Source organism: Coregonus clupeaformis, chromosome 2 (genome assembly GCF_020615455.1).
Source record: "Coregonus clupeaformis isolate EN_2021a chromosome 2, ASM2061545v1, whole genome shotgun sequence".
NCBI lineage: Eukaryota > Metazoa > Chordata > Actinopteri > Salmoniformes > Salmonidae > Coregonus > Coregonus clupeaformis.
Window position 1 is genome coordinate 178,100 of NC_059193.1, and position 27,596 is coordinate 205,695.

General features: G+C 43.1%; 1 protein-coding gene across 1 annotated transcript in view; it reads left to right on the top strand.

The window, feature by feature from the left end:
* Positions 1-18,081, top strand: part of LOC121577091 (cAMP-dependent protein kinase type II-beta regulatory subunit) — a 40,047-nt gene extending 21,966 nt beyond the window's left edge. Inside the window, exons 7-11 of the mRNA XM_041890862.2 lie at positions 11,390-11,491; positions 11,728-11,802; positions 17,207-17,275; positions 17,381-17,516; positions 17,705-18,081. Coding sequence (XP_041746796.1) covers positions 11,390-11,491; positions 11,728-11,802; positions 17,207-17,275; positions 17,381-17,516; positions 17,705-17,841 — 519 coding nt within the window. The 3' untranslated portion in view covers positions 17,842-18,081. The remainder of the gene's footprint in view (positions 1-11,389; positions 11,492-11,727; positions 11,803-17,206; positions 17,276-17,380; positions 17,517-17,704) is intronic.
* The last annotated feature ends 9,515 nt before the right edge of the window (positions 18,082-27,596 follow it).

Here is a 27,596-nt window from a genome sequence, read left to right on the forward strand (position 1 = left end):
GCTCTGTCAGGTTGGATGGGGAGCGTCGCTGCATAGCTATTTTCAGGTCTCTCCAGAGATGTTTGATCAGGTTCATGTCCAGGCTCTGGCTGGGCCACTCAAGGACATTCAGAGACTTGTCTGAAGCCACTCCTGTGTTGTCTTGGCGGTGTGCTTAGGGTCGTTGTCCTGTTGGAAGGTGAACCTTTGCCCCAGTCTGAGGTCCTGAGTGCGCTGGAGCAGGTTTTCATCAAGGATCTCTCTGTACTTTGCTCCATTCATCTTTCCCTCGATCCTGACTACTTTCCCAGTCCCTGCCGTTGAAAAACATCCCCACAGCATGATGCTGCCACCACCATGCTTCACTGTAGGGATGGTGCCAGCTTTCCTCCAGACGTGACGCTTGGCATTCAGGCAAAGAGTTCAATCTTAATTTCATCAGACTAGAGAATCTTGTTTCTCATGGTCTGAGTCCTTTAGGTGCCTTTTGGCAAACTCCAAGCAGGCAGTCATGTGGCTTTCACTGAGGAGTGTCTTGCGTCTGTCCACTCAGTGAAAGACCTGATTGGTGGAGTGCTGCAGAGATGGTTGTCCTTCTGGAAGGTTCTCCCATCTCCACAGAGGAACTCTGGAGCTCTGTCAGAGTGACCATCGGGTTCTTGGTCACCTCCCTGACCAAGTCCCTTCTCCCCCGATTGCTCAGTTTGGCCGGGCGGCCAGCTCTAGGAAGAGTCTTGGTGATTCCAAACTTCTTCCATTTAAGAATGATGGAGGCCACTGTGCTCTTGGGGACCTTCAATGCTGCAGACATTTGTTGGTACCCTTCCCCAGATCTGTGCCTTGACACAATCCTGTCTTGTAGCTCTACGGACAATTCCTTCGATCTCACAGCTTGGTTTTTGCTCTGACATGCACTGTCAACTGTGGGACCTTATATAGACTGGTGTGTGCCTTTCCAAATCATGTCCAATCAATTGAATTTACCACAGGTGGACTCCAATCAAGTTGTAGAAACATGTCAAGGATGATCAATGGAAACAGGATGCACCTGAGCTCAATTTCGAGTCTCATAGCAAAGGGTCTGAATACTTATGTAAATAAGGTATTTCTGTTTGTTATTTTTAATAAATTTGCAAAAATGTCTAAAAACCTGTTTTCGCTTTGTCATTATGGGGTAATGTTTGTAGATTGATGAGGGGAAAAAAAAGGCTGTAATGTAACAAAATGTGGAAAAAGTCAAGGGGTCTGAATACTTTCTGAATGCACTGTATGTATTAAGCTATCGATAAACATCTGAGAAAGCTCAGTGAGGTAAAAGCCCTATTTTGTACAAAGAGCTTCCAAGAATCCTTCCTCTCTGAGATGTAAGCATTACACTCTGCACATTAGCAGCACGAGTCCTTGTACAGGTGATAAAACCCAAATGCTACCCGACCATGGCGTCGAGTACTTGGGAAAATTAGAATGGGTAATTCATAATAGCATTGTATTTGGTTCAAAACATTCTCTAAGATGTTAACCTCAACTGGAGTTGTGCATAAAGGGTGTGACCATTGAGCAAGTTGAGGAAGCTAAAATCCTAGGTATAACTTTGGATGGTCAATTATCATGGTCCAGTCATATTGACAAATGTACTATGAAGATGGGGAGGGGTATGTCTATAAAAAGATGTTCTGCGTTTTTGACACAAAAATCAACTGTACTAGTTGTTCAGGCTCTGGTGTTGTCCGATATTGATTACAATCTGATAAAATGGTCAAGTGCAGCAAAACAATACCTATCAAAGCTGCAGCTGGCTCTAAACAGAGCAGCACGCCTTGCCCTTAACTGCACATACAGAACTAACATCAACAACATGCATCCCAGTCTTTCCTGGTTGACAAGAGATAATCTTCTTATCTTTTAGTTTTTATGAGAAATACAGTGGGGGAAAAAAGTATTTAGTCAGCCACCAATTGTGCAAGTTCTCCCACTTAAAAAGATGAGAGAGGCCTGTAATTTTCATCATAGGTACACGTCAACTATGACAGACAAAATGAGATTTTTTTTCTCCAGAAAATCACATTGTAGGATTTTTGATGAATTTATTTGCAAATTATGGTGGAAAATAAGTATTTGGTCAATAACAAAAGTTTCTCAATACTTTGTTATATACCCTTTGTTGGCAATGACACAGGTCAAACGTTTTCTGTAAGTCTTCACAAGGTTTTCACACACTGTTGCTGGTATTTTGGCCCATTCCTCCATGCAGATCTCCTCTAGAGCAGTGATGCTTTGGGGCTGTCGCTGGGCAACACGGACTTTCAACTCCCTCCAAAGATTTTCTATGGGGTTGAGATCTGGAGACTGGCTAGGCCACTCCAGGACCTTGAAATGCTTCTTACGAAGCCACTCCTTCGTTGCCCGGGCGGTGTGTTTGGGATCATTGTCATGCTGAAAGACCCAGCCACGTTTCATCTTCAATGCCCTTGCTGATGGAAGGAGGTTTTCACTCAAAATCTCACGATACATGGCCCCATTCATTCTTTCCTTTACACGGATCAGTCGTCCTGGTCCCTTTGCAGAAAAACAGCCCCAAAGCATGATGTTTCCACCCCCATGCTTCACACTAGGTATGGTGTTCTTTGAATGCAACTCAGCATTCTTTGTCCTCCAAACAAGACGAGTTGAGTTTTTACCAAAAAGTTATATTTGGTTTCATCTGACCATATGACATTCTCCCAATCCTCTTCTGGATCATCCAAATGCACTCTAGCAAACTTCAGACGGGCCTGGACATGTACTGGCTTAAGCAGGGGGACACGTCTGGCACTGCAGGATTTGAGTCCCTGGCGGCGTAGTGTGTTACTGATGGTAGGCTTTGTTACTTTGGTCCCAGCTCTCTGTAGGTCATTCACTAGGTCCCCCCGTGTGGTTCTGGGATTTTTGCTTGTGATCATTTTGACCCCACGGGGTGAGATCTTGCGTGGAGCCCCAGATCGAGGGAGATTTCAGTGGTCTTGTATGTCTTCCATTTCCTAATAATTGCTCCCACAGTTGATTTCTTCAAACCAAGCTGCTTACCTATTGCAGATTCAGTCTTCCCAGCCTGGTGCAGGTCTACAATTTTGTTTCTGGTGTCCTTTGACAGCTCTTTGGTCTTGGCCATAGTGGAGTTTGGAGTGTGACTGTTTGAGGTTGTGGACAGGTGTCTTTTATACTGATAACAAGTTCAAACAGGTGCCATTAATACAGGTAATGAGTGGAGGACAGAGGAGCCTCTTATAGAAGAAGTTACAGGTATGTGAGAGCCAGAAATCTTGCTTGTTTGTAGGTGACCAAAGACTTATTTTCCACCATAATTTGCAAATATTTTTTTTTTTTTTTAACTTGTGAAGACTTACAGAAATCGTTTGACCTGTGTCATTGCCAACAAAGGGTATATAACAAAGTATTGAGAAACTTTTGTTATTGACCAAATACTTATTTTCCACCATAATTTGCAAATAAATTCATTAGAAATCCTACAATGTGATTTTCTGGAATTTTTTTTCTCATTTTGTCTGTCATAGTTGACGTGTACCTATGATGAAAATTACAGGCCTCTCTAATCTTTTTAAGTGGGAGAACTTGCACAATTGGTGGCTGACTAAATACTTTTTTCCCCCACTGTATTACTGTGATGAAAATTCCATATTGGCTGCATAATTAAATAACATACAGCTCAGACACCCATGCACACCCCACAATACATGCCACCAGGGGCCTCTTCACAGTCCCCAAGTTCAAAACAAATTCACGGGAACGCACGTGTGATTCTCACGAAACTGGCACTTGACAAAATGATCATGTAAAAAAAATATATATATAATACATTTTCCACCATAATTCCTCTTGGATGACTAAGATTAGGATCTTTAGGTATCTATTTAATAATTATTGTTATGTTTATTGATCAGATATGCTTTTTTCCACTATTTCCAAAACAACCAATGCAAAAATTCTCATTACCGCAATAGTTTTCAATGTCCAAAAAAGTTATAAACAAATCAATTTAGAATATCTTTTAACATTGCTCACCAAATGGAAAGGCCTGAGTTAAACATAACACTGAAAACAAATATATTTAAAATTAAATTACACAAATGTATTTTGTAATGTATCTCATTACAGCAACACATAACCTTTTCTGAATCTTGTTTTTTGTCATAAATAGTTGTGTATACAGTTGAAGTCGGAAGTTTACATACACTTAGGTTGGAGTCATTAAAACTCATTTTTCAACCACTCCACACATTTCTTGTTAACAAACTATAGTTTTGGCAAGTAGGTTAGGACATGTACTTTGTGCATGACACAAGTAATTTTTCCAACAATTGTTTACAGACAGATTATTTCACTTATAATTCACTGTATCACAATTCCAGTGGGTCAGAAGTTTACATACACTAAGTTGACTGAGCCTTTAAACAGCTTGGAAAATTCCAGAAAATTATGTCATGGCTTTAGAAGCTTCTGATAGGCTAATTGACATAATTTGAGTCAATTGGAGGTGTACCTGTGGATGTATTTCAAGGCCTACAGTGAGGGAAAAAAGGATTTGATCCCCTGCTGATTTTGTACGTTTGCCCACTGACAAAGACATTATCAGTCTATCATTTTAATGGTAGGTTTATTTGAACAGTGAGAGACAGAATAACAACAAAATAATCCAGAAAAACGCATGTCAAAAATGTTATAAATTGATTTGCATTTTAATGAGGGAAATAAGTATTTGACCCCTCTGCAAAACATGACTTAGTACTTGGTGGCAAAACCCTTGTTGGCAATCACAGAGGTCAGACGTGTCTTGTAGTTGGCCACCAGGTTTGCACACATCTCTGGAGGGATTTTGTCCCACTCCTCTTTGCAGATCTTTTCCAAGTCATTAAGGTTTCAAGGCTGACGTTTGGCAACTCGAACCTTCAGCTCCCTCCATAGAATGCAGAGCATGCGCGGACCAACTGGCATAATGTTTCCACCTCCATGTTTGACGGTGGGGATGGTGTTCTTGGGGTCATAGGCAGCATTCCTCCTCCTCCAAACACGGCGAGTTGAGTTGATGCCAAAGAGCTCAATTTTGGTCTCATCTGACCACAACACTTTCACCCAGTTCTCCTCTGAATCATTCAGATGTTCATTGGCAAACTTCAGACGGCCCTGTATATGTGCTTTCTGGAGCAGGGGGACCTTGCAGGCACTGCAGGATTTTAGTCCTTCACGGCGTAGTGTGTTACCAATTGTTTTCTTGGTGACTATGGTCCCAGCTACCTTGAGATCATTGACAAGATCCTCCCGTGTAGTTCTGGGCTGATTCCTCACCATTCTCATGATCATTGCAACTCCACGAGGTGAGATCTTGCATGGAGCCCCAGGCCGAGGGAGATTGACAGTACTTTTATGTTTCTTCCATTTGCGAATAATCGCACCAACTGTTGTCACCTTCTCACCAAGCTGCTTGGCGATGGTCTTGTAGCCCATTCCAGCCTTCTGTAGGTCTACAATCTTGTACCTAACATCCTTGGAGAGCTCTTTGGTCTTGGCCATGGTGGAGAGTTTGGAATCTGATTGATTGATTGCTTCTGTAGACAGGTGTCTTTTATACAGGTAACAAGCTGAGATTAGGAGCAATCCCTTTAAGAGTGTGCTCCTAATCTCAGTTTGTTACCTGTATAAAAGACACCTGGGAGCCAGAAATCTTTCTGATTGAGAGGGGGTCAAATATTTATTTCCCTCATTAAAATGCAAATCAATTTATAACATTTTTGACATGTGTTTTTCTGGATTTTTTTGTTGTTATTCTGTCTCTCACTGTTCAAATAAACCTACCATTAAAATTATAGACTGATCATTTATTTGTCAGTGGGCAAACGTACAAAATCAGCAGGGGATCAAATACTTTTTTCCCTCACTCTACCTTCAAACTCTGTGCCTCGTTGCTTGACATCATGGGAAAATCTAAAGAAATCAGCCAAGACCTCAGAAAAAAATGGTAGACCTCCACAAGTCTGGTTCATCCTTGGGAGCAATTTCCAAACACCTGAAGGTACCACATTCATCTGTACAAACAATAGTACGCAAGTATAAACACTATGGGACCACGCACCCGTCATACCGCTCAGGAAGGAGACCCGTTCTGTCTCCTAGAAATGAACGTACTTTGGTGCGAAAAGTGCAAATCAATCCCAGAACAACAGCAAAGGACCTTGTGAAGATGCTGGAGGAAACAGGTACAAAAGTATCTATATCCAAAGTAAAACAAGTCCTATATCGACATAACCTGAAAGGCCGCTCAGCAAGGAAGAAGCCACTGCTCCAAAACCACCATAAAAAAGCCAGACTACGGTTTGCAACTGCACATGGGGACAAAGATTGTACTTTTTGGAGAAATGTCCTCTGGTCTGATGAAACAAAAATAGAACTGATTGGCCATAATGACCATCGTTATGTTTGGAGGAAAATGGGGTCGGCTTGCAAGCCAAAGAACACCATCCCAACCGTGAAGCACAGGGGTGGCAGCATCATGTTGTGGGGGTGCTTTGCTGCAGGAGGGACTGGTGCACTTCACAAAATAAATGGCATCATGAGGAAGGAAAGTTATGTGGATATATTGAAGCAACATCTCAAGACATCAGTCAGGAAGTTCAAGCTTGGTCGCAAATGGGTCTTCCAAATGGACAATGTCAAGGTATTGGAGTGGCCATCACAAAGCCCTGACCTCAATCCTATAGAACATTTGTGGGCAGAACTGAAAAAGCGCGTGCGAGCAAGGAGGCCTACAAACCTGAGTCAGTTACACCAGCTCTGTCAGGAGGAATGGGCCAAAATTCACCCAACTTATTGTGGGAAGCTTGTGGAAGGCTACCCAAAACGTTTGACCCAAGTTAAACAATTTAAAGGCAATGCTACCAAATACTAATTGAGTGTATGTAAACTTCTGACCCACTGGGAATGTGATGAAAGAAATAAAAGCTTAAATAAATCATTCTCCCTACTATTATTCTGACATTTCAATTTTTTTTAATAAAGTGGTGATCCTAACTGACCTAAGACAGGGAATTTTTACTAGGAATAAATGTCAGGAATTGTGAAAAACTGAGTTTAAATGTATTTGGCTAATGTGTATGTAAACTTCCGACTTCAATTGTACATGTTATGTTTATGTACACATATTTGGATAAAGAACAAATGGCATGCTATCAGATTAAGCCAAAACTACTACAGTATACATTTTATTTTTCTGAATATTTCGTAAATATCGGTGCATTACTGTAATGAAAAGCAGGTTTCGTTTATGATAATGCATGTTTTGGTAATGAGTGTTGCATAGTTTGCCATTGAAAAACTGTACTGAGCTCTATTAGAGATTCAGTAACCCAATACAACATCAAACTGCGTCATTTGTTAAGCCCACATAACTTGTATAATACTAGAATCACTGATCTTAATACAATTGACTAAAATACCCCTTATTTTAGCATAAGTATAAGTACTGTAATTACGTGCATGTATTTTCAAAGTTAAAAGGTTATTTTATTTTTTACATAATCTTTTCTCCAAGGTCTTTACAGGTAATATTGGTGTATTAAAACATGGATATGTGTGGTTCTAAGGTATTTTAGATCTATTTCTAAATGTAATGGCATCCTATGGGCAAATGGCATAACATGATATGGATGTAAATAATCTAAATAAGTGGGATATGGACCAAAAACTGTCTTGGGATATCAAACAACAGTACAGGTAAGTGCCGAAACAGGTACACATGTAAAAATGATGGATATCCTCTTTTAAGTGGGTGGGTTGCTCTTTGCTGAAACACAAACTTGTGGCTTTAAGTAAATTAAATGGGGTTTATACACACATATTTCTTGACAACTCCTACTTAATCAAATAACTGAGGTTTTACAAAAACTCTATACAATAGGCATAAGCAGTGGTCCTAGTAAAAAATCAAAGTTACCAGCACAGCACACCCATTGACTATACAGTGGGGGAAAAAAGTATTTAGTCAGCCACCAATTGTGCAAGTTCTCCCACTTAAAAATATGAGAGAGGCCTGTAATTTTCATCATAGGTACACGTCAACTATGACAGAGAAAATGAGGAAAAAAAATCCAGAAAATCACATTGTAGGATTTTTAATGAATTTATTTGCAAATTATGGTGGAAAATAAGTATTTGGTCAATAACAAAAGTGTCTTAATACTTTGTTATATACCCTTTGTTGGCAATGACACAGGTCAAACGTTTTCTGTAAGTCTTCACAAGGTTTTCACACACTGTTGCTGGTATTTTGGCCCATTCCTCCATGCAGATCTCCTCTAGAGCAGTGATGTTTTGGGGCTGTCGCTGGGCAATACGGACTTTCAACTCCCGCCAAAGATTTTCTATGGGGTTGAGATCTGGAGACTAGCTAGGCCACTCCAGGACCTTGAAATGCTTCTTACGAAGCCACTCCTTCGTTGCCCGGGCGGTGTGTTTGGGATCATTGTCATGCTGAAAGACCCAGCCACGTTTCATCTTCAATGCCCTTGCTGATGGAAGGAGGTTTTCACTCAAAATCTCATGATACATGGCCCCATTCATTCTTTCCTTTACACAGATCAGTCGTCCTGATCCCTTTGCAGAAAAACAGCCCCAAAGCATGATGTTTCCACCCCCATGCTTCACAGTAGGTATGGTGTTCTTTGGATGCAACTCAGCATTCTTTGTCCTCCAAACACAACGAGTTGAGTTTTTACCAAAAAGTTATATTTTGGTTTCATCTGACATTCTCCCAATCCTCTTCTGGATCATCCAAATGCACTCTAGCAAACTTCAGACGGGCCTGGACATGTACTGGCTTAAGCAGGGGGACACGTCTGTACTGCAGGATTTGAGTCCCTGGCAGCGTAGTGTGTTACTGATGGTAGGCTTTGTTACTTTGGTCCCAGCTCTCTGCAGGTCATTCACTAGGTCCCCCCGTGTGGTTCTGGGATTTTTGCTCACCGTTCTTGTGATCATTTTGACCCCACGGGTGAGATCTTGCGTGGAGCCCCAGATCGAGGGAGATTATCAGTGGTCTTGTATGTCTTCCATTTCCTAATAATTGCTCCCACAGTTGATTTCTTCAAACCAAGCTGCTTACCTATTGCAGATTCAGTCTTCCCAGCCTGGTGCAGGTCTACAATTTTGTTTCTGGTGTTCTTTGACAGCTCTTTGGTCTTGGCCATAGTGGAGTTTGGAGTGTGACTGTTTGAGGTTGTGGACAGGTGTCTTTTATACTGATAACAAGTTCAAACAGGTGCCATTAATACAGGTAACGAGTGGAGGACAGAGGAGCCTCTTAAAGAAGAAGTTACAGGTCTGTGAGAGCCAGAAATCTTGCTTGTTTGTAGGTGACCAAATACTTATTTTCCACCATAATTTGCAAATAAATTCATTAAAAATCCTACAATGTGATTTTCAGGATTTTTTTTCCTCTTCATCTTTTTAAGTGGGAGAACTTGCACAATTGGTGGCTGACTAAATACTTTTTTTCCCCACTCTACATTAGAATTAGCTTATTATCATTACCGAAATTAAGGTTCTCAGTACCGAAACTGACCTAAAAAATACGTGGTAATGAGAAATGTGTGTTTCGGTAATGAGAGGCCCTTAGCTCAATCTGCAAGTAATAGGAGACAGCTATTATGAGTTAGTAAACAATTGAACACGTCACTAGAGCCCATTCATGCCTCCATGTTGGTAAGGTAATGGTTCTCTTAAGTTTTAACCAATTTGAGCTTTTTAATCATTTCGGTAATGAGAAGGTCAAGTGTCGTAAAGGGGGTGTTTGAGAATAAGATCCTCATTCCCGCATATAAGTGAATAAATTAAATGAACTTGTGCTCATCTAAGGACTACTCCTTTATTTAAAAAACGTTATTATAAAAATTATTAGTGTTTTTACAGCAAATCAAAAAAGTGTTACGGTAATGAGAAACATGTCCACAGACACTGTGTTTTTACGTAATAAATATTCTAGTTTAATGTAAACTTCAACTAGTATAAAACGTTTATGATTTATGGACAAACTACAGCAACATATTTTGTGTTTTATTAAAATAAGTTAGGTTTTTCTAAAGTAAAATTGTATAAAATGACCAGAGAATTTAATCCGGACGCATTTCGGTAATGAGAATTTGGGGTGAAAATGTACAAAATTCGGGCGAAAATGTGAAATGTATTTTAAAATAAGACACTGTGCCATAAACTAAGCATCTTAGTCTTCAGAATGATAGCTGATTGTTGCAGATGCATTATGGTTTTCTAACACAATTTGTTACTGCCATGGTTAAAACTGGTTTCATGAGAATCACCCACCATGGTATTATACAAAGCTATGTTCGCATGGAATTCCCTTCCATCTCCAATTACTCAAGCAAACTGCAAAATTATAAAATGTATAAAACAACATCTCATGGCACAATAGGGACTGTGAAATGACACACACACGAACATTCACATTTTAGTCTGTTAGCAGACGCTCTTATCCAGAGCGACTTGGGCCTTACGCAAGGGCACATCGACAGATTTTTCACCTAGTTTCACCTAGATTTTTCACCGCTAGGCTACCTGCCACCCACACATAGACACACTATAACACTCTAACACACAATATACACACACATTATTCTTTAGTTGTATTGTTTGTATATTGTATTATATATTTATGTGACTGTTCTTGTCTATGAATGTATCAGTGTTTTGTTATTTGTCGTGTTTTATGTTTTTGTGTGGACCCCAGGAAGAATAGCTGCTGCTTGTGTAAAAGCTAATGGGGATCCGGATAAACCAACCAATGATAATAGCATGATATAATTATAGGACACTTCTGCAGCTTTTTGGGGAAAATCTTGACATTGGTTAGCGCTACAGCTCCCTCTGCTGGAAAATTTTATGTTAGACACAGGGACTAAAAGGAAAAAAGGGCCTCGCGAGTGGCGCAGCGGTCTAAGGCACTGCAGTGCTTGAGGAGACACTACAGATCCGGGTTCGATCCCGGGCTGTGTCGCAGACGGCCGCGACCGAGAGACCCATGAGGCGACACACAATCGGCTCAGCGTCGTCCGGGTTAGGGGAGGGTTTGGCCGGCCGGGATGTCCTTGTCCCATCGTGCTCTAGCGACTCCTGTGGCGAGCTGGGCGCATGCACGCTGACACGGTCGCCAGTTGTACGGTGTTTCCTCTGACACATTGGTGCGGCTGGCTTCCGGGTTAAGTGAGCAGTGTGTCAAGAAGCAGTGCGGCTTGGCAGGGTCATGTTTCGGAGGACGCATGGCTCTCGACCTTCGCCACTCCCGAGTCTGTACGGGAGTTGCAGTGATGGGACAAGACTGTAACTACCAACTGTGTCTGTTTGTTTTCAGGATCGTCTGACATTCAGGAGGATCATTGTAAAGAACAACGCGTTGAAGAGGAGACTTTATGAGGAGTTCATTGAATCACTTCCATTCCTTACATCATTAGAGGTATAGGTCTATTGTCTTTCTGTCTTTACCAGTAGAATATGTTTTTGTGAACGCAAAAGTGTATTTTTCTACATTAGTACGAACACATCCCTTCAATCCAAACTGTGTGTGCCGTGTTATTCCCAGTTTTCAGATTATGTGTATTTTAAAGTATAGAACAAACTCATCCCTGCAAACCAAACATATTAACCAAACATATGTTTCTTAACAAACTTTGACTTCCCTGTTATCCCCAGCTTTCAGAGAGAATGAAAGTAGTGGACGTGCTGTCTTCTAAAGCTTTCAGCGATGAAGAACAGATCATCACTCAGGTATTGTTTTCTCCATCTTCTATTCTATTGTATTCAATATGATCTTGCCAAGTAATTGCACTTCTTCCGAGTATTTATTTCATTCTAATGTACAGTGCATTATGAAAGTATTCAGACCCCATGTATTTTTCCACATTTTGTTACGTTAAAGCCTTATTCTAAAATGGATGAAATTGTTTTTTTCCCCTCATCAATAACCCATAATGACAAAGCAAAAAATTGTTTTTTAGACATTTTTGCTAATTTTTAAACGGAAATATCACATTTTAAACTGAAATATCACATTTACATAAGTATTCAGACCCTTTACTCAGTACTTTGTTGAAGCACCTGTGGCAGCGATCATCGCCTTGAGTCTTTCTTGGGTATGACGCTACAAGCTTGGCACACCTGTATTTGGGGACTTTCTCCCATTCTTCTCTGCAGATCCTCTCAAGCTCTGTCAGGTTGGATGGGGAGCTTTGCTGCACAGCTATTTTCATGTCTCTCCAGAGATGTTCGATCAGGTTCAAGTCTGGGCTCTGGCTGGGCCACTCAAGGACATTCAGAGACTTGTCCCGAAGCCACGCCTGTGTTGTCTTGGCAGTGTGCTTAGGGTTGTTTGTCCTGTTGGAAGGTGAACCTTAGCCCCAGTCTGAGGTCCTGAGTGCTCTGGAGCAGGTTTTCATCAAGGATCTCTCTGTACTTTGCTCCATTCATCTTTGCCTCGATCCTGACTACACTCCCAGTCCCTGCCGCTGAAAGACATCCCCAGAGCATGATGCTGCCACAACCATGTTTCACAGTAGGGATGGTGCCAGGTTTCCTCCAGGCGTGACACTTGGCATTCAGGCCAAAGAGTTCAATCTTGGTTTCATCAGACCAGAGAATCTTGTTTCTCATGGTCTGAGAGTCTTTATGTGTCTTTTGGCCAACTCCAAGCAGGTTGTCGTGCCTTTTACTGAGGAATGGCTTCTGTCTGGCCACTCTACCATTAAAGCCTGATTGGTGGTATGCTGCAGAGATGGTTGTCCTTCTGGTAGGTTCTCCCATCTCCACAGAGGAACTCTGGAGCTCTGTCAGAGTGACCATTGGGTTCTTGGTGACCTCCCTGACCAAGGCCCTTCTCCCCCGATTGCTCAGTTTGGCTGGGCAGCCAGCTCTAGGAAGAGTCTTGGTGGTTCCAAACTTTTTCCATTTAAGAATGATGGAGGCCACTGTGTTCTTGAGGTCCTTCAATGCTGCAGACATTTTTTGGTAGACTTCCCCAGATCTTTGCCTCGATACAATCCTCTCGGAACTCTACGGACAATTCCTTCGACCTCATGGTTTTTGCTCTGACATACACTTGTCAATTGTGGGACCTTATATAGACAGGTGTGTGCCTTTCAAAATTATGTCCAATCAATTGAATTTACCACAGGTGGACTCCAAGTTGTACATTTACATTTACATTTACGTCATTTAGCAGACGCTCTTATCCAGAGCGACTTACAAATTGGTGCACCCTATAGCCAGTGGGATAATTTTTTGTTTTTTTTGGGGGGGTAGAAGGATTACTTTATCCTATCCCAGGTATTCGAGGTGGGGTTTCAAATGTCTCCGGAAGGTGGTGAGTGACTCCGCTGTCCTGGCGTCGTGAGGGGAGCTTGTTCCACCATTGGGGTGCCAGAGCAGCGAACAGTTTTGACTGGGCTGAGCGGGAACTATGCTTCCGCAGAGGAAGGGAGCCAGCAGGCCAGAGGTGGATGAACGCAATGCCCTCGTTTGGGTGTAGGGACTGATCAGAGCCTGAAGGTACGGAGGTGCCGTTCCCCTCACAGCTCCATTGGCAAGCACCATGGTCTTGTAACAGATGCGAGCTTCAACTGGAAGCCAGTGGAGTGTGCGGAGGAGCGGGGTGACGTGAGAGAACTTGGGAAGGTTGAACACCAGACGGGCTGCGGCATTCTGGATGAGTTGTAGGGGTTTAATGGCACAGGCAGGGAGCCCAGCCAACAGCGAGTTGCAGTAATCCAGACGGGAGATGACAAGTGCCTGGATTAGGACCTGTGCCGCTTCCTGTGTAAGGCAGGGTCGTACTCTCCGAATGTTGTAGAGCATGAACCTGCAGGATCGGGTCACCGCCTTGATGTTAGCGGAGAACGACAGGGTGTTGTCCAGGGTCACGCCAAGGCTCTTCGCACTCTGGGAGGAGGACACAACGGAGTTGTCAACCGTGATGGCGAGATCATGGAACGGGCAGTCCTTCCCCGGGAGGAAGAGCAGCTCCGTCTTGCCAGGGTTCAGCTTGAGGTGGTGATCCGTCATCCATACTGATATGTCTGCCAGACATGCAGAGATGCGATTCGCCACCTGGTTATCAGAAGGGGGAAAGGAGAAGATTAGTTGTGGATCGTCAGCGAAGCAATGATAGGAGAGGCCATGTGAGGATATGACAGAGCCAAGTGACTTGGTGTATAGGGAGAATAGGAGAGGGCCTAGAACTGAGCCCTGGGGGACACCAGTGGTGAGAGCACGTGGTGCGGAGACAGCTTCTCGCCACGCCACTTGGTAGGAGCGACCGGTCAGGTAGGACGCAATCCAAGAGTGAGCCGCGCCGGAGATGCCCAGCTCGGAGAGGGTGGAGAGGAGGATCTGATGGTTCACAGTATCAAAGGCAGCAGACAGGTCTAGAAGGACAAGAGCAGAGGAGAGAGAGTTAGCTTTAGCAGTGCGGAGAGCCTCTGTGACACAGAGAAGAGCAGTCTCAGTTGAATGACCAGTCCTGAAACCTGACTGGTTTGGATCAAGAAGGTCATTCTGAGAGAGATAGCAAGAGAGTTGGCTAAAGACGGCACGCTCAATAGTTTTGGAAAGAAAAGAAAGAAGGGATACTGGTCTGTAGTTGTTGACATCAGTGGGATCGAGTGTTGGTTTTTTGAGAAGGGGTGCAACTCTCGCTCTCTTGAAGACGGAAGGGACATAGCCAGCGGTCAAGGATGAGTTGGGGGGGGGATTCAGCAGGGAGGAGAATTTGGCAAAGAGCTTCCTAGGGTTAGAGGCAGATGCTTGGAATTTAGAGTGGTAGAAAGTGGCCTTAGCAGCAGAAACAGATGAAGAAAATGTAGAGAGGAGGGAGTGAAAAGATGCCAGGTCGGCAGGGAGTTTAGTTTTCTTCCATTTCCGCTCAGCTGCCCGGAGCTCTGTTCTGTGAGCTCGCAATGAGTCATCAAGCCACGGAGCTGGAGGGGAGGACCGAGCCGGCCGGGAGGATAGGGGACACAGAGAGTCAAAGGATGCAGAAAGGGAGGAGAGGAGGGTTGAGGAGGCAGAATCAGGAGATTGGAGGGAGAAGGATTGAGCAGAGGGAAGAGATGATAGGATGGAAGAGGAGAGAGTAGTGGGAGAGAGAGAGCGAAGGTTGCGGCAGCGCATTACCATCGGTGTAGGGGCAGAGTGAGTAGTGTTGGAGGAGAGCGAGAGAGAAAAGGATACAAAGTAGTGGTCGGAGACATGTAGGGGAGTTGCAGTGAGATTAGTGGAAGAGCAGCATCTAGTAAAGATGAGGTCAAGCGTATTGCCTGCCTTGTGAGTAGGGGGGGACGGTGAGAGGGTGAGGTCAAAAGAGGAGAGGAGTGGAAAGAAGGAGGCAGAGAGAAATTAGTCAAATGTAGACGTAGGGAGGTTTAAATCCCCCAAAACTGTGAGGGGTGAGCCATCCTCAGGAAAGGAACTTATCAAGGCGTCAAGCTCATTGATGAACTCTCCAAGGGAACCTGGAGGGCGATAGATGACAAGGATATTAAGCTTAAATGGGCTAGTGACTGTGACAGCATGGAATTCAAATGAGGAGATAGACAGATGGGTTAGGGGAAAAATTGAGAATGACCACTTGGGAGAGATGAGGATTCCTGTGCCACCACCCCTCTGACCAGATGCTCTCGGGGTATGCGAGAACACATGGTCAGACGAGGAGAGAGCAGTAGGAGTAGCAGTGTTTTCAGTGGTAATCCATGTTTCCGTCAGCGCCAGGAAGTCGAGGGACTGGAGGGTAGCATAGGCTGGGATGAAGTCAGCCTTGTTGGCAGCAGAACGGCAGTTCCAGAGGCTGCCTGAGACCTGGAACTCCAGGTGTGTGGTGCGTGCAGGGACCACCAGGTTGGAGAGGCAGCAGCCACGCGGTGTGAGGCGTTTGTGTAGCCTGTGCGGAGAGGAGAGAACAGGGTTAGGCAGAGGCATAGTTGACAGGCTGTAGCAAATGGCTACAATAATGCAGAGGAGATCGGAATGAAATGAACTAAACATCTGGGAAAGGAGAGAGCGGGCCTCCCTCACCACAAACTCCCAAATATAACTCTCCCAACTTCCACTTTAGAAATTAGAATTGTTGTAAACTACAGCGGTTCAATGTTTCAAGGAATAGACTCAACTTACTTTATTCAGCTAGCTAACTATGACGCCATAGCTAACTAGCATGCTAGCATCCAATAACACACGGTTTAGCACCAATACTTGGTTACCACAATCTACCAATAGTGTGTTAACACACTAAACAGATAATTCGTGTCCGTGTCTAGTTCCTTTCATAACGCAGCAATAATTAAGCGTTGGCTAGCTAGCACAAAGATATTGTATTTAGCTGCTACAGTACTGCTAGCTAGCAATGGCTGCTGTGTTGACTTTGTTTGAAAAACGGCGTCGCTGCGAACGAATGTAGCTGGCTAAAATTGTATTGTATTTAGTTGCTATAGTACTGCTAGCTGGTAGCGTTGGCTAGCTAGGAATGGCTGCGGTGATGACTTTGTTTGAAAAACGGCGTCGCTGCGAACGAATGTAGCTGGCTAAAATGATATTGTATTTAGTAGCTACAGTACTGCTAGCTAGCAATGGCTGCAGTGTTGACTTTGTTTGAGAAACGGCGTCGCTGCGAACGAGTGTAGCTGGCTAGCTAACCTCGATAGTTACTCTATACTACACCTTTATCTTTGATACAAATACAACTATGTAGCTAGCCAACATTACACTAATCAAATCGTTCCATTCTAATGTAATGTGTCATATTACCTGCGGAGCGAAGTACAGCATGACTACTCACCTCGCCTACCGGAACCTGTAGAAACATCTCAAGAATGATCAACGGAAACAGGATGCTCCTGAACTCAATTTCGAGTCTCATAGCAAAGGGGCTGAATACTTATATGAATAAGGTATTTCTGTTTTTTTGTTTTTAATACATTTGCAAAAATTTCTAAAAACCTGTTTTCGCTTCGTCATTATGGGGTATTGTGTGTAGATTGCTGAGGAAATTGTTTTATTTAATCCATTTTAGAATAAGGCTGTAACGTAACAGAATGTGGAAAAAGTAAAGGGGTCTGAATACTTTCCGACGGCACTGTATTGTTTATTTGCTATTTTAAATACTGTAATGTATGTTTTGTTGCAGGGTGATCAAGCAGATTGTTTTTATATAGTTGAATCTGGTCAAGTTAGAATCACAATGAAGAGAAGCAGGGTAAGTTTGTGCCTCTTAGCCATATCGTACATAGACATTTTGTTAAGACGGATTTGTGGGATTTTATGTTTGTGTTTATGTTGCTCTCTTATGTCTTCTCTCTAGACGAAAAAAGACAGAGAGGATGAGGAGGTGGATATAGCCACGTGCTCTAGAGGGCAGTACTTTGGAGAACTGGCTCTGGTCACGAACAAACCCAGAGCTGCTTCAGCTTATGCTGTGGGAAGTGTTAAATGTTTAGGTATACTGCCTTTATTATGTGGGCTGTGTCTCAAATCCTTATATACTCCTCCGTCCTTGTCCTAATTGTTTCTCAAAGGTCATTAGAGGAGTCTCCTCCAATTCAGTTTGAGAGGAATTGAAGAAACAAGGAAACTGTTTAGAGTCATCCCTTCCTGTGTCTTACACCTCTCCTCTTGTGTTTACCAGTTATGGACGTCCAGGCGTTTGAGAGGTTGCTGGGCCCCTGCATGGACATCATGAAGAGAAACATTGCAAATTACGAACAGCAGCTGGTCACGTTGTTTGGAAATAGCACCACTGACATTGAGGAGAAAACCCAATGAAAACCAGAAAGGGAAAAAAGACTAAGTGAGATGCACTATGATGATGAAGATGTGAGAAACCAGGGTAACACTTTACTTGACACCCAGCATCATAACACGTTATGACACGGTCATAACCATGTCATAATATGTCATAAAAGCTGACATAACATGTCATAACACTGTCTTGACCCATATATTTACACCTGTTGTGACATATATTGCGTTATTTTATGGCTGGTTATGATACCTGTTTTTTCCCTGCCAAGAAGTTTCCTTTCTTTTGAAAGTTTGTTTCTTAAGTCTTAAGTTTCTATCATATTTTAAATAAATGGCAGAAAATACACTTTATGACACTGTCATGAAGCATTATGACCATCCTGTGTCACTTTAATTGGACTAAGAAAATACGCTTTCTGACACTGTCAAGAAGCATTATGACCATCATAATCATATAAGCCAGATATACCTATCACATACATGCCCTTATGTCAGTCATCAGTCAAAAAGAGGGTGTCTTGTCCTGCTCCTGAAATCTGCTCCTGCATTCATCCCAGTCATCAGCAACAGAGCACTGGGGTATGTGCATGTCTGACATCAATTTTTGCGCAATTACAATAATTTAATATGGTCAATTTCAGAAAATGTTATATAACATAAACATACTGTTGACAAGTAGGCTATGGTGAAATGGAATGTTTTGCCTTGTGTGGTAGGTTTTGTGGGTTTTGACACTCTAATGTAGGTGTCAAAACCAGCCATAAAATAACTACCGTGGTAAGTTTTGTGGGTTTTGACACTCTTTTGAAGGTATCATAACCAACCACAAAAATATTGCAATATACAGGTCTAAATATATGTGTCATGACTGTGTTATGACCACATTATGACAGGTTATGACAAGTTATGTCAGCTGTTATGACATAATGACGCTGGGTGTCAAGTAAAGTGTTACCGAAACCAGTGGGTAGAAAGTATTGTATTCCTTTCAGAAAATGTGAAACACAGTATGTTACCATTGGTGATTTAGATAGGGTAAGACAAAATGTGTACATTTGATTCCAGATGACATACAATGGTGTGTTTTAAAGGATTTTGTCTGGGAGTAATATCTTTATTGAAAGAAAGATTAGTGTTAATCCAAAATGTCAATGTTCATTTGTTCTGTCCTTACAACTTTTTCCTCTTAGATTTTCTACAAGTTTGCATTTCATTGAATTTATCACATTTTGACATTTTAAGTCACTTGTTTGTATAATGATCACTATAAAATTATGGATGATATATAAATTGGCCTTTCAAATATTATGATAATATCATATTTCATCATGTGCCAAAGGCCATTCAAGTCCTAGTTAGATTATGATGGTGTCACCATAATGTCACGGTCATCATTGCATTTCACATTTAAGTTTTTTGTTAATAATTTGATATTCTCGTGTTGACTTATCTTTTAGCAAGGGGTACCATGCATTTAATAGGATACAAAAGGGAACTAGGTCATTTTGTTTCAACATGGGGGTATGAACAAACAATTGTGTCATAAAACGAAGGGATGAATAGAACAATGTATGTTGATTTCCTAATGTCGCACTGACATTATACATTCACTTTTCTTTTAAAACAGACTTGGGTTTGTGTTGATCGTTTGTTCTACATCAGAAAATACGGGAAAAAGAGAGCTTCTTTCTACATCATAGAATGTACATTTACCCATGGAAGCAGTAGTCTTTTTTTCATAGCAAATGTGTCTCCTCAAACATGTGATTCAACCCCCTGAACATGTCTGTGAACAAACTGTAATACATTATTCACTGTATGCTTTAAGAAACAGTTAATAATGCCAGACTTTTGCACAACAAAATAATCATAGTTTTGTAAGAATATAAATACAGTTGGCTGACCATGTAAGTATTTGATATTAAATCTTTGAGCTCTTGAATCCTCTAAGCTGCAGCACTAGACACTAGTCACCATACCAGTAATATGGTTTTTGAACACATTATTGTCTTTATTGAGATAGTTTATTTCCTTGTGTTTCTCATCTTAAATGTACATTTTTTGTTATTAAATGCAACTGTTCTCGTGTGCCAGTGAAACATAATAATATGCGGCTTTTAGCCATGACTTCAACGACATTGATAAAGTATGTCCCAAATCGCACCCTATTCCCTACATAATGCTTTTGACCAGAACCCTATGGGCCCTGGTCCAAAGTAGTGCACTATATAGGGAATAGGGTGCCATTTGGTACATAGCCATAGTTATACTGTATTTATTGCTGTCTACCTCTACATAAATTACAAACAACCTGTACCTTTTGGAAAAAGTGCACAATGGTCCCCTGCTCTCTCAGTAACAGTCTCTCTCTCTCTCTGTCTCTCTTTCTCTCTGTCTCTCTCAATTCAACTCAATTCAAAGGGCTTTATTGGCATGAGAAACGTATGTTTACATTGCCAAAGCAAGTGAAATAGATAATAAACAAAAGTGAAATAAACAATCAGAAATTAACAATAACATTACATTCACAAATGTTTCAAAAGAATAGAGACATTTAAAATGTTCTATTATGGCTATGTACAGTGTTGTAACAATGTGCAAATAGTTGAAGTACAAAATGGAAAATAACTAAACCGATAAATATGGGTTGTATTTACAATGGTGTTTGTGATTCACTGGTTGTCCTTTTCTTGTGGCAACAGGTCACATATATTGCTGCTGTGATGGATCACTGTGGTAGTTCACCTAATAAAAATGGGATTTGTTTTCGAATTCTTTGTGGGTTTGTGTAATCTGAGGGAAATATGTGTTTTAATACGGCAGCCTCTCTCAATAGCAAGGCTGTTCCACTGAGTCTGTACATAGTCAAAGCTTTCCTTAAATTTTGGGCCAGTCACAGTGGTCAGGTATTCTGCCACTGTGTACTCTCTGTTTAGGGCCAAATAGCATTCCAGTTTGAGAAAAAAAAAAAAGTTAATTATTTCCAATGTCTCAAGTAATTATATTTTTGTTTTCTCATGGTTTGGTTAGGTCTAACTTGGCTTATACATGAGGTAGTTTACTATTCGTTTTTTAAAATGGTATGATTCCCCTCTAACTTTGTGCTAGCAGTGCTTTTGATTTTGTGAAGAAGGCTCACTACAGACTGTGGAACTTTGCATATAGCTGAGGAAATCAATTATTATTGTCTGTTGTCGGTTATATCTAACTTTTTATTACAATAAAGAACAGTTTTGTATTAAGAAGCTGATACGCTCATTTCTTTTAGGCACTAACTTATCTCAAGATGACAATATTGGTTAATGACCAATATTAACTAATTGAAGTATTTGAGTCTCTAACATTGTCTAATTGCTGCTGGACTTGTCATGCAGGGTGTCCTTGCAAAATAAACCTTGGTCTCAATGGGACTTCCTGCTAAAATAAAGGTGAAATAAAATACACAAAAAAAGAAAATACACTGCTCAAAAAATTTAAAGGGAACACTTAAACAACACAATGTAACTCCAAGTCAATCACACTTCTGTGAAATCAAACTGTCCACTTAGGAAGCAACACTGATTGACAATAAATTCCACATGCTGTTGTGCAAATGGAATAGACAACAGGTAGAAATTATAGGCAATTAGCAAGACACCCCCAATAAAGGACTGGTTTTGCAGGTGGTGACCACAGACCACTTCTCAGTTTCTATGCTTCCTGGCTGGTGTTTTGGTCACTTTTGAATGCTGGCGGTGCTTTCACTCTAGTGGTAGCATGAGACGGAGTCTACAACCCACACAAGTGGCTCAGGTAGTGCAGCTCATCCAGGATGGCACATCAATGCGAGCTGTGGCAAGAAGGTTTGCTGTGTCTGTCAGCGTAGTGTCCAGAGCATGGAGGCGCTACCAGGAGACAGCCCAGTACATCAGGAGACGTGGAGGAGGCCGTAGGAGGGCAACAATCCAGCAGCAGGACTGCTACCTCCACCTTTGTGCAAGGAGGAGCAGGAGGAGCATTGCCAGAGCCCTGCAAAATGACCTCCAGCAGGCCACAAATGTGCATGTGTCTGCTCAAACGGTCAGAAACAGACTCCATGAGGGTGATATGAGGGCCCAACGTCCACAGGTGGGGGTTGTGCTTACAGCCCAACACCGTGCAGGACGTTTGGCATTTGCCAGAGAACACCAAGATTGGCAAATTCGCCACTGGCGCCCTGTGCTCTTCACAGATGAAAGCAGGTTCACACTGAGCACAGACGTGACAGAGTCTGGAGATGCCGTGGAGAACGTTCTGCTGCCTGCAACATCCTCCAGCATGACCGGTTTGGCGGTGGGTCAGTCATGGTGTGGGGTGGCATTTCTTTGGGGGGCCGCACAGCCCTCCATGTACTCGCCAGAGGTAGCCTGACTGCCAATAGGTACCAAGATGAGATCCTCAGACCCCTTGTGAGACCATATGCTGGTGCGGTTGGCCCTGGATTCCTCCTAATGCAAGACAATGCTAGACCTCATGTGGCTGGAGTGTGTCAGCAGTTCCTGCAAGAGGAAGGCATTGATGCTATGGACTGGCCCGCCCATTCCCCAGACCTGAATCCAATTGAGCACATCTGGGACATCATGTCTCGCTCCATCCACCAACGTCACGTTGCACCACAGACTGTCCAGGAGTTGGCGGATGCTTTAGTCCAGGTCTGGGAGGAGATCCCTCAGGAGACCATCCGCCACCTCATCAGGAGCATGCCCAGGCGTTGTAGGGAGTTCATACAGGCACGTGGAGGCCACACACACTACTGAGCCTCATTTTGACTTGTTTTAAGGACATTACATCAAAGTTGGATCAGCCTGTAGTGTGGTTTTCCACTTTAATTTTGAGGGTGACTCCAAATCCAGACCTCCATGGGTTGATAAATTTGATTTCCATTGATAATTTTTGTGTGATGTTGTTGTCAGCACATTCAACTATGTAAAGAAAAAAGTTTTTAATAAGATTATTTCATTCATTCAGATCTAGGATGTGTTATTTTAGTGTTCCCTTTATTTTTTTGAGCAGTGTATGTATGTTAACATTGCAGTGTATAAAATGTATGGTGAGCATCAAAGGGTGCAAAACTATATCCCACTGTACAATAACAAGTCTATTACCCGTGCAGACTATAGAGCAGTAACTTGCCGCTTTGGCCGCCCAGTGTGGCTCGCTTGTGGGCGTGCTGGCAGCATATAGCAGCAAGTTCAGTTGTGCGTCAAAAATTCAGCATAGTATGAAGGTTTGTATGAAGGTCTGGTTATTAAATGGGTAAATACTGTCATCCATCTCCGTTTCATGAATTTATTCACAGGTAAATAATAATAGATTAATAAAAATCACGTTTAAAATCAGAAAATGTATTTAATTGTTTATTTGCATATGATAGGCAAATATGAAAAAATACAACATTATTGACACCTTGACACCGAATGAATTTTCCCCACTAATATTTATATTTTTGGAGGGAGAGTAGGCTATTTGCTTTTAAATCGTGACTTAATCCACCAGTGGTGGAAAAAGTATCCAATTGTCATACTCAAGTAAATGTCACGACCGAAGCCTGCCTGGTTCGGGCAGGCTTCGGCGTTCGTCATCACCGGAGTACTAGCTACTGCCGATCCCATTCTCATCACTCCACTTGTCATGTTTTGTCAATCACACACACCTGGTGCTCATTCCCCGAATTAGTATGTGTACAAGTGTTCCCTCTGTTCCCCTTGTCTTTGTGAGTGATTGTTTGTTGTGAGAGTGTGTAGCTCGGTTGAGCTACTATTCACTGTGTTTATGCCAAGGTGGATGTTTTCCCTTGTAATAGTTTCGTTTGACGCTTTGGGTGTTTTATTTATGTAAACGGAATAAACTCTGGACTTCGGTATTTTACCTCCAGCGCCTGACTCCTTCATTCACACCTCGTCACAGAATCACTCATCTGATCTGATATGGAGTCAGCAGGAGAAGACCCCATGCCTGGAGTTGTGGCAAGGGTCCAGGAGCATTCCTTGATGTTGGCCAGGTTGGGGGAAGCGATGGATCGGGTTCTTCAGGTGGTACAACGCCTGGAGAGGAGAGGATCCGATCTATCGAGACCAGCTGGTCAACCGGATCCAGCCACCTACACCCCAGCCCCTGGAGGGATCCAGATATCCCGGCCACCAGCGTTTGATGGGACGGCAGCGCGATGTAAGGGATTCCTACTCCAACTGGAGTTGTATTTCTCCAGCATCAGGCCGGCGCCCCAGGAGCGGGAGAAGGTATCTGTCCTCATTTCCTGCCTTTGTGGGAGAGCCCTGGAGTGGGCCAACGCGGTGTGGAACGAGGGAGGTACCGCGTTGGAGGACTACGGGGAGTTTGCTCGCCTCTTTTGGGCCGTTTTTGATCACCCGCCTGAGGGTCGAGAGGCGGGCGAACGACTGGTTCATCTGAGGCAGGGAACGAGGACCGCTCAGTACTACACGCTGGAGTTCCAGATGCTGGCAGCGGGGTCCGGGTAGAACGAGCGGGCCCTACTCGACCATTTCCGGTGCCACCTAAGGGAGGACATCCGACGGGAGCTAGCCTGCCGGGATGCCATGCTATCGTTCTCCCAACTGGTGGACATAGCCAGCCGGCTGGACAATCTGCTAGCAGCCAGAGGACGTCCTGGTAGGGGTCTGCCTGTTCCCACTCCGGACGACTCTGACCCCGAGCAGATGGAGCTGGGGGGAGCCGCGGTTGAGAGAGCGCAGGAGGATGGCGACAGTGCCACTCTGGTGGCACGAAGGGACAATCCACCTCACGTCGCAGTCAACGTTCTTTTGGGTCTGGAGGCGGTAGGCAGGGTACTCACGCATCACCCCAGGTAACGAACACCCAAACGTGTTCAGAGCCCTTTGCGGTGCACTGTACTTTATCTATCTCCTTTCCCGATCACATGGTAGGTTCCCAGTGTAAGGTGCTAGTCAATTCAGGCGCAGCTGGGAATTTCATGGACAGGGCATTTGCACGCCGTCAAGGCATTTCATTGGTTCCCCTAACCATTCCACTCCCCATCAGAGCACTTGGCAGTCGACCATTAGGGTCCGGGTTGGTTAAGGAAGTTACGGTAACAGTCCCCATGATTACGCAGGAGACGCATGTTGAGCAGATCACCTTTATGATTATTGAGTCTCCTGCTTACCCTGTAGTCTTGGGTATCCCGTGGCTAGCCCTTCACAACCCCAATTTCTCATGGCCGCAGAGGGTTCTTACGGGGTGGTCCCGTGAGTGTCCGGGTAGGTGTCTAGGTGTTTCTCCCAACTGGTGGACATGGCCATCTGGCTGGACAATCTGCTAGCAGCCAGAGGACGTCCTGGTAGGGGTCTGCCCGTCTCTCCATTAATGTTAGATCGGGTTCAAGTCCGGGCTCTGGCTGGGCCACTCAAGGACATTCAGAGACTTGTCCCGAAGCCACTCCTGCGTTGTCTTGGCTGTGTGCTTAGGGTCATTGTCCTGTTCGATGGTGAACCTTTGCCCCAGTCTGAGGTCCGTAGCACTCTGGAGCAGGTTTTCATCAAGGATCTCTCTGTACTTTGCTCTGTTCATCTTTGCCTCGATCCTGATTAGTCTCCCAGTCCCTGCCGCTGAAAAACATCCCCACAGCATGATGCATGGTGCTGCCACCACCATGCTTCACCGTAGAGATGGTGCCAGATTTCCTATAGATGTGACGTTTGGCATTCAGGCCAAAGAGTTCAATCTTGGTTTCATCAGACCAGAGAATCTTGTTTCTCATGGTCTGAAAGTCTTTAGGTGCCTTTTGGCAAACTCCAAGTGGGCTGTCATGTGCCTTTTACTGAAGAGTGGCTTCCGTCTGGCCACTCTACCATAAAGGCCTGATTGGTGTAGTGCTGCAGAGATGGTTGTCCTTCTGAAAGGTTCTCCCATCTCCACAGAGGAACTCTAGAGCTCTGTCAGAGTGACCATCGGGTTCTTGGTCAACTCCCTGACCAAGGCCCTTCTCCCCGATTGCTCAGTTTGGCAGGGTGGCCAGCTCTAGGAAGAGTCTTGGTGGTTCCAAACTTCTTCCATTTAAGAATGTTGGAGGCCACTGTGTTCTTGGGGACCTTCAATGCTGCAGAAAATATTTTGTACCCTTCCTCAGATCTGTGCCTCGACACAATCCTGTCTCTGAGTTCTACGGACAAACCCTTCAACCTCATGGCCTGGTTTTTGCCCTGACATGCACTGTTAACTGCGGGACCTTATATAGACAGGTGTGTGCCTTTCCAAATCATGTCAAATCATTTGAATTTACTACAGGTGGATTCTAATCAAGTTGTAGAAACATCTGAAGGATGATCAATGGAAACAGGATGCACCTGAGCTCAATTTCGAGTTTCATAGAAAAAGGGTCTGAATACTTATGTAAATAAGCATATTTCTGTTTTGTATTGTTTATAAATTTGCAAAAATGTCTAAAAACCTGTTTTCAATTTGTCATCAAGGGGTATTGTGTGTTGATTGATGATGAAAAAAAATAATTTAATACATTTTAGAATAAGGCTGTAACGTAACAAAACATGGAAAAGGTCAAGGGTTCTGAATACTTTCCCAGTGCACTGTATATGGAAGAATCCACATTTAAAAACGGTGACCAATCGATTGGTTGAAAGAACAGAAGACGCTTGGTCGACCAAGATTATTTTTTGTCGGGGACAGCCCTAAAATGCTTTGCTAGATTCTTTAATCCACTGTTTCACAAGATGGCAGCCTGGTTTGCTAGTTCTTAGGAGTCCCTAAAACATTAAACAACACAAATTACGACAACATGACACGACAATGCCTCTTCCCCCTCAGGAGGCTGAAAAGATTTGGCATGGGCCCTCAGATCCCCAAAAAGTTCTACAGCTGCACCATTGAAAGCGTCTTGATTGGCTGCATCACCACTTGGTATGGCAACTGTTTGGCATCCGACCGCAAGGCGCTACAGAGGGTAGTGCGTATGGCCCAGTACATCATTGGGGCCGAACTCCCTGCCATCCAGGACCTCTATACCAGGTGGTCAGAGGAAGGCCCTAAAAACTGTCAAAGACTCCAGCCACCCAAGTCATAGACCTTCTCTCTGCTACCGCACAGCAAGCGGTACCGATGCACCTAGTCTGGAACCAACAAGACCCTGAATAGCTTCTACCCACAAGCCATAAGACTGCTAAATAGTTAGTCCAGGTAGCTATTGGTTAACTATTTAACTATCTGCATTGACCCTTTTTGCACTAACTCTTTTGACTCATCACATATGTAACTGTTACTGTTTATTATCTATCCTGTTGCCTAGTCACTTAATCACTAACTATATATACATATCTACCTCAAATTACCTCGTACCCCTGCACATCGACTCGGTACCCTGTGTATATAGTCACGTTATCGTTACTCATTGCGTATTTATTCCTTGTGTTATTATTTTTCTATTATTTCTATATGTTTCTCTCTGCATTGTTGGGAAAGGCCCTTAAGTAAGCATTTCACTGTTAGTCTATATCTGTATTTTATTTTATTACAATTTCATACACATGTCAAAACGCCCATAAAGCTAGATAGCTGGCTAATGTTAGCTAGTCAGCTAGCTTGCTAAATAGCGATTTTAATAAATTAACTTTACATTAACTAACATGTTCCTCTCAACTGTAAATGTTTTGCATGATTCATTATGACATTAAAATTATTTACATTTGCTTCCATCCCAGCATTGGGTTGCAGAGCGTCAAATCCTTCAAGGAAATCGCTCGATATGATTGGTTATCGTCCCGCAT